Source organism: Bos grunniens, chromosome 11, assembly GCF_055505025.1.
Source record: "Bos grunniens cultivar Pamir isolate PY7600 chromosome 11, Bosgru_T2T1.0, whole genome shotgun sequence".
Classification (NCBI taxonomy): Eukaryota; Metazoa; Chordata; class Mammalia; order Artiodactyla; family Bovidae; genus Bos; species Bos grunniens.
In genome coordinates this window covers 14,241,369-14,255,848 of record NC_141175.1, presented here as the reverse complement: position 1 = coordinate 14,255,848, position 14,480 = coordinate 14,241,369, and the positions used below count along the sequence as shown (strand labels likewise).

The 14,480-nt window shown below is 40.1% G+C and overlaps 2 protein-coding genes across 2 annotated transcripts; one reads left to right on the top strand and one right to left on the bottom strand.

Moving 5' to 3' along the window:
- Nucleotides 1-974: 974 nt before the first annotated feature.
- Nucleotides 975-2,528, top strand: LOC147362611 (olfactory receptor 1J21-like). The gene has a single exon (XM_086323362.1). It carries the CDS (start codon nucleotides 1,545-1,547, stop codon nucleotides 2,526-2,528), a length of 984 nt encoding a protein of 327 aa, XP_086179488.1. The 5' UTR covers nucleotides 975-1,544.
- Nucleotides 2,529-10,458: 7,930 nt separating this feature from the next.
- On the bottom strand, nucleotides 10,459-11,400 carry LOC147362610 (olfactory receptor 1J1-like). Its single transcript, XM_086323361.1, has one exon. The coding sequence runs from the start codon at nucleotides 11,398-11,400 to the stop codon at nucleotides 10,459-10,461; it is 942 nt and encodes a 313-aa protein (XP_086179487.1).
- Nucleotides 11,401-14,480: the final 3,080 nt, after the last annotated feature.

The window sequence follows — 14,480 nt, the reverse complement described above, 5'->3', positions numbered from 1 at the left end:
GGAGTTGGTGATGGACAGGGAGGCCTGGCGTGCTGCAGTTCATGGGGTCACAAAGAGTCGGACATGAACTGAGTGACTGAACTGAACTGAACTGATTACTATCATGAATTTATGTAGCCTCCAATAGCATTTCTAGGAATTTATCCTACAGATATATAAGCTAATGGGGGAAAGGCATTTGAACAATGTTACTAATGAGGTATCATTGGAAATAGTAAAATATTAGAAACAATCTAAATGCCCATAGACAGCTAGTTAGCACTTTTATTGTGATAAACTGATTAGTATTAGCGTAGTAATAATTAGCAACACTGAATGTGTAATTCATCTAAGGTAATAATATTAAGTAAATAGGATTTTTTAATGCAGTAAATTGGGGAATATAGAAATTGTAGAGATAACTTGAGTCAAATTGGGAGAACTGGTAGATAATGCAAACTTCAGTTAACCCCCAGCAGAAAAGATGAGTTCTGTTGTGAGATACTTTCTCAGCTCCCAAAGAGAGAGAGAGCTTTAGAATAAATGTGCTTATATAGTATACGGATTCCATTTTTCAGTCAACAGACCACCATGTTCTCTTTCTCTATTATTTCATGAGCATTCACATGAACAAATCTAATTGACATGAAGAAGAAAGAAAAATGATAATGTTAACATAGTGTTAAAAGTGTTAGAATACAACAAGGAAATATCAGTTATGAATCACTGGCATATAACTTAGGTTAGGACTGTGAAAGTTATTCAGTAAATTATATAGGCCAGATACTTAAGATGAGCTTTTTTTTTTTTTTTGGCAGATACAGGACATGATTGGAAAAAGCCAAAGCATTTACTGGTGTTTTGAAAACTTGAATAAAATGATCTGGTTAGAACTGAGAGAATAAATTTGGAATTTAAAAGGGAAACTGTTTTTTTCCTCCATGTCCCATGAAAATCTCTCTATAAAGAATGATGGCAGATTGAAAATGTTGAGGAATGGAAAGGCATTTTCTTAAGAGAAGAACTGATTATATTACATGGTGTGTCACTTGATCTTTTATGTTATTGACAAAGACTTCTGTTTTTAGTGCCTTCCTTTGGTCAGTTACATGTTTTCACCAAGTCTCCAAATCCCAATTTCTAGGCAATACAGAGCAGTCCATTGGTTTGTCTCATCTTGATCCAATCCAATCAAAGTATAAGCTAAAGTGTGTGAGAGGCATGTAGAAGGTTAAGAAAGGCCAACAGACCAATTGTACAGTCTCTACTAGTATTTCTAATAACTGGTTACTGACATAGCCATGCAGGCTAATATTCTATTAATAGTCTCAGATTTCTGTTATAAACTTCTGAACTCCTCAGGTTTAAGCCTGATTTGATATAATAATAATACTAATGTTATGTGGTTTCTCCAAAAGAAATAGTGCTGGTTTCTAGGTGGACATTTTTATCCAGACCATCACTAGTCCATAGTGGAGCAAAGAGCATGAGCCATTCAGGTTAAGATTCATGTACTGACTTGTTCCAAAGTATGTTTCATTATGTGATAGTCATAATGATTTCTCATGCTTCCACATTTTCGTCTCTTTTTTTCATCTCCAGCAAAAGAGACCATGGGGAGGGAAAATCAGAGCAGCATGTCCGAGTTCCTCCTCCTGGGGCTCCCCATCCAGCCAGAGCAGAAGGGTGTGTTCTTCGCCCTGTTTCTGGGCGTGTACCTGGCCACGGTGCTGGGCAACCTGCTCATCCTCCTGGTCATCAGGCTGGACCCTCACCTTCACACCCCCATGTATTTCTTCCTCAGCCACTTGGCCTTCACTGACATCACTTTTTCATCAGTCACAACTCCAAAGATGCTCATGAATATGCAGACACAGAGTCAATCCATCTCGTATGCTGGGTGCATTTCCCAGGTGTATTTTTTCTTAATGCTTGGGTGTCTTGACAGCTTTCTTCTCACCTCAATGGCCTATGACAGGTATGTGGCCATCTGTCACCCCCTCCACTACATCACAATTATGAGTCAGAGCCTGTGTTTCCTGTTAGTAATTGTGTCCTGGGTCCTGTCCTCTGCTAGTGCCATCTTACACACCCTCCTCCTGGCCCATCTCTCTTTCTGTGGAGACAATCTTCTCCCTCACTTCTTCTGTGACCTTGCCACCTTACTTAAACTGTCCACCTCAGATACCACAGTCAATGAGCTGTTTATCCTCACTGTGGGAGTGGTGGTCATTACCCTGCCATTTGCATGCATATTGGTCTCTTATGGTTGCATTGGGGCAACCATCCTTAGGGTCCCCTCCACCAAGGGACTCTACAAAGCCTTGTCTACATGTGGGTCCCACCTCTCTGTGGTGGCTCTGTACTATGGAACAATTATTGGACTGTACTTTTTTCCCTCATCTAATAACTCTAATGACAAGGATGTTATTGTGGCCATATTGTACACTCTGATCACTCCCATGCTAAATCCTTTTATCTACAGTCTGAGAAATCAGGATATGAAAGGAGCTCTGGGAAATATACTTAGTAGAGGAACATTTTCTTAAGGATAACCTTTGTTTCCCTATTAATTGAATCCCACACACACGATGTGAGTATCCTTTCCTCTCTGATTAGTTATTTCTTAGTGAGTCTCGATGTGGCCTTCTATCTTCAGTCTCTGCTTCAGCTTGGACATAGCTTTCTTCTCTGTTTAATTTTTTGCTCATTATAGAGAGGGAAAGATTTTACAAATATACCTGCACAACTACCATTTCCTTCCCCTCTCCTTTTTTCTGTGGTATTCATTGTTCCACAAACATTGAAGAAAAAATTTTGTAGTCACAACTCTCACTATTTTGGTGAAGGGGTGTGGATAATTTACAGACCTTATGTAACAAAGCATTTTTCCCTTCTTAAGATAACAAAAATATTATTTCTGGTTGGCTTGTGATTTTATTTTTAGTTTAATTCCATAATACATTTATAAGTTCTCTTTTGAGTGACCTTAATTAGAAATCTAGTATTAATTCTATCTGTAATTTCTTATCAAATTATTACTATGGACTCTGTGGGAGAGGGAGAGGGTGGGAAGATTTGGGAGAGTGACATTGAAACATGTAGAATATCATGTAAGAAACGAGTTGCCAGTCCAGGTTCGATGTGCGATACTGGATGCTTGGGGCTGGTGCACTGGGACGACCCAGAGGGATGGTGTGGGGAGGGAGGAGGGAGGAGGGTTCAGGATGGGGAACACATGTATGCCTGTGACGGATTCATTTTGATATTTGGCAAAACTAATACAATTATGTAAAGTTTAAAAATAAAATAAAATTTAAAAGAAAAAAAAATTATTACTATATTTTTACTTTTAAAACAACCTCCTGTTACATTTTTAAAATCCCTATCTTTTAAGCTTTCATTGAAACATTTCTTTTTCTGTGGCTATCTTTTTTTCACAAATATAATTGTATATATTTAAAGTGTACAATGTGAAAATTTGATAAACCAGACAACAATAAATGCTACATGGCATCACTTATATGTGGAAACTTTTTTAAAATGCTGATTTCATAGGAATAGAGAATAGAATGGTGGTTACCAGGGGCAGGGAGTAAGGGGAAGTGGGTAATGTAGGTCAAATGGTTCAAAGTTTTAGTCTGAAAAAGAGTAAGTTCTGAGGACCAAGTGTAGTGTGATGACTAGTTAATAACATGGCATTGCATACTTGAAAGTTTCTGAAGATAGTTCACAAGCATTATCACTACACACATGAAAAGATTAACTAAAGGAAGTGATAGGTGTGTTAATTATCTTAATCTTGGTAATCATTTCACAATATATATGTATTTCAAATCATCACATTGTGTACTTTTGTTTATAATTTCTTATAAAAGAAACACTTATCTGTATTATTCTCTATGGCTTTTTTGTTTATTTTCAGCATTATGTTATTATGAACAATGTAGCAACAAATATTTTTGTGCATTACTTATTGGTATAAGCAAGAGATTATGTACATTATATACTCAGAAGAAGAATTATTGGATTGTAGATGTGTATGTTCAACTTAATTATCACTGCTAAATCTTCTGGAATAGTTGTACCAAGAAGTCAATTTGAAAAGACTACATACTGTAGGATTCTAGCTATATAAGATGCTAGAAGAGGCAAACTGTAGAGAAGACAAAAATTTCAGTGGTTACCAGAGGTCCAGAGTTTGAGGTGGGAGAAAGATAAATAGAAGAGAGGGGATTTTTAGGGCAGTAAACTATTCTGAATGATAATATAATAGTGCATACATGTCATCATATATTTTCCAAAAATTTTAAAACTGTACAACACAAAGAGTGAATTCTAAACATAACTATGAACTTTAATAAAATGTATCAATGATGGTTCACTCATAACAAATGTACCAAATGGATGTAAGATGTTTATAATTTTCTCCCCACATAAGGGTGGGGGAGAAGTTCCTGGACATTTTCTGCTCAATTCTTCTTAAACCTAAAACTACTCTAAGGAATACTCTATTAATTTTTTTAAAGTTATACTAATTTAAAACTCCATTGTCTGAGTATGAGAGTCCCTAATATTTTACTTCTTCAACAATAAGTGAAGTGAAGTCGCTCAGTCGTGTCCGACTCTTTGCGACCCCATGGACTGTAGCCTACCAGGCTCCTCCCTCTATGGGATTCTCCAGGCAAGAGTACTGGAGTGGGTTGCCATTTCCTTCTCCATTCTTCAACAATACTTGATACTAATAAATTTCTAAAGTTTTTACAATTCTGGTGAGTAGAAAATTATATCTCATTGTAGTTTTACTTTCTATTTTTCTGGTAATTGATGACATAGAGCATCTTATCTTATGCTTATTGAATGTTTGTGGCAGAGATGGCTAGCTGTCCACCAGAATTTCTGATCTCTTTCCCAACTGTGAAGCTGGCTCTGGGACACAGCTGCCACATTTCCTGCTAATCTGGGTGTGGCTCCGTGGCATGTCCTCCCCATTGGAAAAGAATGTGTGCTATTTCCTGGCTGGAATTTTAAAGAAGGATGTGTGTCTTCTCTATTGTCTGGAAGCAGATTTATCTGCAGTCCTGAGAGATGGGTGGTCTTGGTCCCTCATTTACCACATAGTGAAATGCCATCTACCCACTAGAAAACCCACTTTGCAACATTTGAGCAGCCATCATTGTCCCTACTGGTACAAGATTTTCTTCTGTGAAATAAATGATTATGTCTTCCTGCTTTTCTGTTGAGTTATTTCTCTTTTTTAATTGCAGTACAGATGGACTTCATATAATCTTGAAATTAATCCTTTGTCACATTTGTATATATTGTAAATGCTGTCCATTATTGGAAGCTTGCTACTTTTGCTTCTTACTTTCTATCCATGTCTTAATTGTAAAGTGATTAAAGTTATTAATGTATCATTTTGTGATTTGCGTTATTGACTTTAAAGTGCTTCCTTAAGAAAGTCACCCTGAAAATGGCAACTGTTGTATTTTACAGACAACAAGAAAGGGATGTGACATCAGAAAAAATGTAGGGTCTGAAGAAAGGTGGACTCAGATTTTTTGTCAGCATCATGAACGTGCATGCTGCTGCTGCTAAGTCACTTCAGTCATGTCCGACTCTGTGTGACCCCATAGACGGCAGCCCACCAGGCTCCTCTGTCCCTGGGATTTTCCAGGCAAGAACACTGGAGTGGGTTTCCATTTCCTTCTCCAATTCATGGAAGTAAAAAGTGAAAGTGAAGTCCCTCAGTCATGTCTGACTCTTAGTGACCCCATGGACTGTAGCCTTTCAGGCTCCTCCGTCTATGGGATTTTCCAGGCAAGAGTACTGGAGTGGGGTGCCATTGCCTTCTCCATGAATGTGCATAAATAGTAGGAATACCCCACTGTAATATCCTCTAATACAATTTACTATAGGTGGGTTCAACATTAGGTGGGTCTACCTTGTACAGGGTAGAGTTTTTAGCAAGATAATCTACAACAAGACAGTTATGGTATGTGGGTTAACTGACTGTCACAAACATCACTCCGGTGGGGGATATTGAGAGTCAGGGGGGCTGTAGGTGTGCTGTGACAGGGGTATATAGGAACTCCATGCTTACACTCAATTTTGCTGTAAACCTAAAACTTTTCTTAAACAGTAAGATCTATGATTTTTTTAAAAAAAGACAGTTATGGTACTGCAGTGTCAGTGTCAATGTCTTTCAAACTCAAATATCAATTAATATCAACTGAATACACATGGACACTGTATGACGAACAGCTGTTATGTGCAAGGCATTGTCCAGAGTCCAGGGGAGGTTCGTGACTTTGGAAAATAGCAGCAATTGAGTGTCTAGAGTAAAATCCACGCCCCTGATCTTGTTAATACAGCACAAGAGCCTGAGCTAGGTGTCATCAGAATAGAATAATAGAATATCAGTAGTATATCTCTTGCTAACAATTGAACAGGCTTCAGTTTTTGTAGCACTTTGGACATCCATGCCTCAGTAGTGTTTTGTTCTAGCATTTGGTAGTATATTGTGTGATGTTCAGTGTGGTTTATATGAAATATATCTGAATTTTTTAAAAGCAAAAAAGGACTTCCCTGACTCATGTACATAAAGATAGTGTGACATTTATGTAGAAATTAAAAACTTTGCCTCTGGTTCTTGTTATTTTTTGGCTATACCACATGGTTCGTGGGATCTTAGTTCCCTGACAGAGATCGAACTGTGGCCCTGGGCAGTGAGAGTATGGAGCCCTAACTACTGGGCACCCAGGGGATTCCCTGCCTTTAGTTCTTAAAACACATGCAGTTGTTTTTAATGCAGTAGGAAATAATGATTTAGTGTAATGTTTCTTCATAGTAATAAGGAACTTCTAAAATTTAATTTTGAAAGAGTTCATCCTTTCTTCACTACTCTACGATAGATGTCCCTGACTAAAATTGAAAGTATTTCAATCTGGCAATTTCATCTCTATACCATAAAATAGACTCAGATAAATGGTGAGTAATTTTGATGTGAAGTATTCCATAAGGATTTGCTCAGAAGAGCAGAACAAAGGTGCTCGCCTAGCCAACTATTGCAAAGCTGGAGAATGAAGGTCAGAGGAGGCCCTTGAAGGTTAAAATAGCGACAACTAAAGATTTCAGCCTAAAATGCAAAATAGATGGTTTTAAAAGTTTGATGGTTAGTAGCTGAAAAATCTCAAGAAATACTGACAAACTCCTCAAAATGTCTCAACCTGCTGCAGCCATGCAGGCAGCTCTTAGAAGCCCACTGGGAAATTTCTGTGCACTTCACTTTTGCCTGTTTCTGCCTGTAATGTAATTACCTCCAGAAAGTAACACCTTCTCCTTTTCTGCCTTCTAAATTTCTCATGAGTTCTCATTGCGAAGCATTAAACTTGAACAATACAAAAAGGAAAAATCTGGAAATGTTTCCAGCCTCACCACTACAAGGAGGGGAAGACTTAGCAATGGGTGATGATGATGCTAAATTCGCAACAGACAGTCTAGTAGTGCATAAGGACAAGAAAGGTGGGGTGGGGTAGGAGGCTGCAAGTCCTAGGAAGAAGGTGAGGGATGTGTGATTCAAAACCACCCCAAATGAGCCCATTTTAGATCAGCTAACCTTGTGTCTCAGCTGGTAAATAATCCCCCAGCAATGCGGGAGACCTAGGTTCGATCCCTGGGTTGGAAAGATCCCCTAGAGAACGGAAAGGCTACCCACTCCAGTGTTCTGGCCTGGAGAATTCCATGGAGTATACAGGTTTCAAAGAGTTGGACACGACTGAGTGACTTTCACTTTTCAAACTGCAGCTGGCCACAGAAGCATGAGTGAGACCAGCCACATCCAGAGAAACCGCCATTCTGAACTGAATCAGCCAAGCCTCAACCAACCCTCAGAATCATAAGTAACATAAACATTTTCTCCAAAAGAAACATCTTTACAAAAACCTCTCATGTCCTCCTCTTAGCACTTTTAGGATCTAACAGTCGAGATCTTTAGCCTCCTTCTAGTTTGGGAGTCTCAGGAGTTATGAAATTGATTATTGGACATTTCCTATAAACATCTTCACTTTATGTCTTCCAACTCACTTTGGTACCTGGTGTCTATCAGATCTTGGTTCCTCAGTTGAAACAGCCAGTTTATTGTCCTGAAACACATTGCCCCCTCTACCAGTGATCATCAGGGTGAGATAGAATGTGTACGTCTGGATAATTCTGATTTGTTAAGTCTCAAGTAAAGAGACATCTTCTCTAGGAAGCTTTTCATGTATCCTCTGCCACTAGGCTGAGCTAACTATTCCTCCTCAGGACACAGTGTCCCGCATACATGACTACAGTCCTTGACAATTCCAATGCAGGAGATGCAGGCTCGATCCCTGGGTCGGGAAGATCCCCTGGAGAAGGAAATGGCAACCCCCTCCACTATTCTTGCCTGGAGAATCCCATGGACAGAGGAGCCTGGCGGGTTACAGTTCATGGGGTTGCAAAGAGTTGGACATGACTGACCAACTAAACAATAACAACAAACCACTCTGGAGTCAGACAGCCAAGTTTCAATCCTTCTTTTTCACTGTGATCCTAAAGTGTTCTCCACCTCTTTGAGCCTGAGTTTCTCAACGTGTCTCTGAGGGTTGCTGTCGGGATGAAAGGAGAAGATTTTATCACATAGTAAATTCTTTGACTGGCACCTGAAACAATAGAGGTGACATTTATTTTGTTGTTGATTATCTGCAAGGGTCTTGGAAGAAAGTAAGTGTGGGTTATATTCCTGAAGTGCGGGGAGCGAGCTCTGCCTCTGGCAAAGGTCATGAGGAAGGAGGCTTGGCATACGCAAAGGCGGGATCAAGCCTCAGGAGTCTCCCTGGAAATTCTCGAGCAATCTACCCCCAAAACCAGAGTCTGCCTACTTTCTGCTTTGTGCTTTCACCTACACCTCTGACTTTACGGGGGGCTGTCCCCCACTACCTCTCTGAAAAAAGTTAGCTTACAGCTCCAGTTAATAATTCCTGGGTGTGACAGTGTTTAACTTACAAACTCCTTTGGAAATCCTCTAGCCTGCCTGAATAGGTTTTTCCGGCCTCATGTGATTGTTCAGAGCCTCCCAACTGTGAGAGGCAGGAGATGTTCTAAACTGTCTAAACACAGATTCTTTTGAGTAGTTAAAAGATTGATTAGAAATTGTATTGGTGAAGGGATTTTCACTTGTTGGGCCAATGTTTGCTGCTAAGTCTCCATATCCCTTACCTGCTGTGTCCCTGGCAGTGTATTGGTTAATATAATTGGTGTAAATAGTAGCTTTAATGTTTGTAACCTGGGACCCTTGAGTTAATTCTTTTTCTTGTTGTAGCCCACCACACCTTTGCTCTGTAGGAATGCAACTTTATCTAATGCTTTTGGAGGGTGGCTCCTGACCAATCACCTTTAGAGAAAAATAAGTTTTCTGAAGAAAAGTTCTTAAAATGTTAACAGGCCTCCGGGCCAGAAGATGATGCAAATCACCTAAGCTTTTGCATATGATAAGTTTGCAGGAAGAAAGCCTGGTTTGCTGCAAGACTCTACCCCTTCCCCCATTATCCTCTGTGCATAACTTAAGGTATAAAAACTACTTTGAAAAATAAAGTGCGGGCCTTGTTCACCGAAACTTGGTCTCACCATGTCGTTCTTTCTCTTACCTTCTGGCTGAATTATTCAGCCTCTTTTCTCCACTGAATTTCTTCACTGAGCTATCCTTATTTCAGCCTCTTTTCTCCACTGAATTTCTTCACTGAGCTATCCTCATTCTATTACTCTTTATATCCTTAATTAACATTTAATTAAGCAATTGTTTCCTGATCTTCGCCTACGCCGTCTCTCCTTCGAATACCCTGGATCAGCCGGGGCTGGTCCCCGGCACTGAAGGACAAGAGAAGTACATTTATTATGTGGGAAGAGAAAAATCGAATATGTTCTGGGGAACTTCCCTGGTGGTTCCACCGCAGGGGATGTGGGTTCGATCTCTGGTTGGGAAACTTAAAAGAGCCTGCATGCCTTGCAGTGTGGCCAAAAAAAAGTAAAATAAAATTATTTTTCTTTCCCTGCAAGTTTTAGCAGGACTCAGGGTCTCTGGATGCCTAGGTGTCTGGGTGCAGGAGGAACCATATTCTCACCAAAATGGAAAATTCTTTAGATACAGGGATGTGAACATTCAAGCACATTTTATAAAACTTTAAAATCTGGGGAAGAGCCAGCCCTGACAGCTTCCATTTAATGGCACCAGCCAAAGTGACATAGCATCCTCAATGTCCAATTAACCAAGAAAAGAGCAAATTAAGTTCTATAAAGCATATCCCACCTTATTATTCCCCCAACAAGTATAAGAATACTGTCAATAAAGATTTCTGAGTGACAGCTAAGAAAGGAAGACAAGGGAGCCATGTTTTCAATAATTTGTATTTACATATAAAAATAGAATCACAGGGACTGTTTATAAAGGAAGAGTAAATATCAGTTGGAAGAATATGTTCTCTTGCTCAAGAGTTTTCTCAAGGCCCCTTTCATGTCTTTATTTCTCAGGCTATAAATAAAGGGGTTCAACATGGGAGTGACCACTGTGTACATGAGTGAAGAAATTATGTTACTGTCATTGGTGCTGTTTGATGATGGAAGAAAATATACACCAATAATTGCCCCATAGTAGAGAGTCACTACTGAGAGATGAGAGCCACATGTGGACAAGGCTTTGCAGATGCCCTTGGCAGAGGGTACCCGGAGGATAGTGGCCCCAATATGGCCATAAGAAACCAGGATGCATACAAACGGAGGCATAATGGCTGTTAACCCTGCAGTGAAGATTACCAACTGGTTGAGGGAAGTGTCTGAGCAGGACAATTTGAGTAGGGCAGCCAGATCACAGAAGAAGTAGGGGATAGTGTTGTCAGCACAGAATGACAGCCGGGCTAGGAGAAGGGTGTGCAAAAGAGCACAAGCACAAGCAATGACCCAGGATCCAAGCACCAGCGTGACACAGACACTCTGGCTCATGATGGTGGTATAATGCAGAGGGTGGCAGATGGCCACATACCTGTCATAGGCCATTGTAGTGATCAGGAAGCTGTCCAGATCAGCAAGGAGTATGAAAAAACATGTCTGTGAAAGGCACCCTGCATAGGGGATGGATTTGCGCTTAGTCTGCATGATCACGAGCATCTTAGGGACAGTGACAGATGAGAAAGTAATATCAGTGAGGGCCAAGTGGCTGAGGAAGAAGTACATGGGGTTGTGGAGGCGAGAGTCCAGCCTGATGAGCAGGAGAATGAGCAGGTTGCCCAGCACTGTGGTCAGGTACATGCCCAGGAACAGGGCAAAGAACACGCCCTGCTGCTCTGGCTGGATGGGGATCCCCAGGAGGAGGAACTCGGACACCCTGCTCTGGTTCTCCACGGTCATCAGCTGGAGGGGATTAGTAGGGAAAGTTGAAGGGAAAAGGTGAATGTCTTGGGATACTAAGGTGATCATCGTGGCAGAGCATGATAAAGATGTTCTTTTGATTTAGGGAAGGTCTTCATTGATATTTTCTTATATTTGTACCATATTTTGCTGGATAAATGTAGCAAAAGTGTAGGTTTCTTTCTCAATCTGGTGCCAGACTCTGCGAACGACAATATTTACAGTTAATTTTTGTTAAATACTATCCTTATTCACTGTTCTTATAGCTTCCGTGTAGTAACTGATGTAATATTCTTCAGAATGGGAGCTAGGTAGGCATTATTAATATTATTATTTACACTTTCCAGATGGGGTACCTGAGGCAGACAGTCTCACAGACCCTGAGGTAAGAAGGGAAACTGGGATTTGGACCCAAGCATGTCACTAGGAGTCGGACACGACTGAGCGACTTCACTTTCACTTTTCACTTTCATGCACTGGAGAAGGAAATGGCAACCCACTCCAGTGTTCTTGCCTGGAGAATCCCAGGGATGGGGGAGCCTGGTGGGCTGCCATCTATGGGGTCGCACAGAGTCGGACATGACTGAAGTGACTTAGCAGCAGCAGCAGCAGCAGCAGCATGTTGACTTCAGAATTTGTTCTCTGGAAGCAAAACAAATTATTTGACATCAGAAATCTCTTTGCCCTTCATAATTTTGTATGTAATAATATGTTTAATTCTGCATCCTCTTCTTTTGTACACCCTCCATGATTACTTCTAATTTGTTCATTGGTTGTAGATCCAGAATCTATCAAAGACAATTAATGCATACACATTGTAAGTTTGTTGATCAAATACAAGATGTCACATCCAATTAAAATTTAATGGCAGCCTCTTTAAGAAAATTACATCAAGGATCATTGGAGTGCATGTGTCTTTTTTTTTTTTTTGATACAACATTTAATCCAAATTAAAAGTTTCCATGTATTTAGAATATCCAGTTTTCTTTCTTTCTTTTTCTTTTTTTTTTACTTTACAATGGAGTGCATGTGTCTTTTTGAATTATGACTTTCTCAGCATATATGCCAGTAGTGGGATTGCTAGGTTATATGGTAGTTCTATTTCTAGTTTCTTAAAGAACCTCCATACTGTCTTCCATAGTGGCTGGATCAATTCATATTCCCACCAACAGTGCAGGAGTGTTCCCTTTTTCCCCACATCGTCTCCAGCACTTATTGTTTGTAGATTTTTTGATGATGGCCATTCTGACCAATGTGAGGTGCAGATATAGGGAACAGACTTGTAAACACAGCAGGAGAAGGAGAGGGTGGGATGAAACTGAGAGTAGCACTGACATATATACATTAGCATGTGCAAAACAGCACAGGGAGCTCAGCTTGGTACTCCGTGATAGAGCGGTGGAATGGGGTGTGGGAGGAGGCTCAGGAGGGAGGGGATATATGTATACTTACAGGTGATTCATGTTGTTGTAGAGCAGAAACTAGCACAACACTGTAAAGCAGCTATCCTCCAATTAAAAAATAATAAATACATTTTAAAATACTAGTGTGAAGGAGGAAACAGATCAGCAACAGGGCTGCCACTGTTGGGGAATTGGGTGAGGAGCGTGCTGTGATGGGGGAAGAATAAACAGTGGTTTGGGAACAACCAGCAGGTTGTTAAAAGGTTGGACAAGAAAAAAACCAGAAACTTACATAAGGTCTTGTTCAAGACCCAGGCTTAATCCTAATCATTCAGGGGCCCCATGTTATTTATTTGCTATACAGTATGACAATCAAATAACACTCTAAAAGCCAAATGTAATTTTTAAAAGGAATTCTAGTCTTTTCCAGTGTCTCTAAAATAGCCTATGAGATATTTATCTACTTACCCAAATCAGTATTTATTCAAATTTCTATGAATATTTTAAAAAGAGAAGGTAAAAATTCACTACAGCCTATCAAACATTATTATAAAGCTATACCAGTTGCAACAAAGGATATGCCTTCAGAAGCACAGATCAGTAAGGCAGTGGAGAGGAACAGAGAGTCTAGAAACAAAGACACATTTATAATGAGGACATGGCCTCATCATCGCTCTGTCAACTGGATTCCAAAGGACACCATGTACCACCACTTCCCCACCCCCAGCTGAGTGAAGGAACAGTGTATTAACAAACCAACCTAATCCAGTAGCCGAAAATCCATGTCAAATGATGTGATTTCAATGATTACAGCAAAGGAGCCAATGATTTCCCAATAATGTGGGAATGAGATGTCAGATTACCATATCTAAGAATTCTTTACCTTTAAGTCTCTTGAGAAACCTATATGCAGGTCACGAAGCAACAGTTAGAACTGGACATGGAACAACAGACTGGTTCCAAATAGGAAAAGGAGTATGTCAGGGCTGTATATTGTCACCCTGCTTATTTAACTTATACACAGTACATCATGAGAAACACTAGGCTGGAAGAAGCACAAGCTGGAATCAAGATTGCCGGGAGAAATATCAATAACCTCAGATATGCAGATGACACCACCCTTATGGCAGAAAATGAAAAGGAACTAAAAATCCTCTTGATGAAAGTGAAAGAGGAGAGTGAAAAAGTTGGCTTAAAGCTCAACATTCAGAAAACTAAGATCATGGCATCTGGTCCCATCACTTCATGGGAAATAGATGGGGAAACAGTGGAAACAGTGTCAGACTTTATTTTTTTGGGCTCCAAAATCACTGCAGATGGTGATTGCAGCCATGAAATTAAAAGATGCTTACTCCTTGGAGAGAAAGTTATGACCTACCTAGATAGCATATTTAAAAGCAGAGACATTACTTTGCCAACAAAGGTCGGTCTAGTCAAGGCTATGGTTTTCCCTGTGGTCATGTATGAATGTGAGAGTTGGACTGTGAAGAAGGCTGAGTGCCGAAGAATTGATGCTTTTGAACTGTGGTGTTGGAGAAGACTCTTGAGAGTCCCTTGGACTGCAAGGAGATCCAACCAGTCCATCCTAAAGGAGACCAGTCCTGGGTGTTCATTGGAGGGACTGATGGTGAAGCTGAAACTCCAGTACTTTGGCCACCTCATGTGAAGAGTTGACTC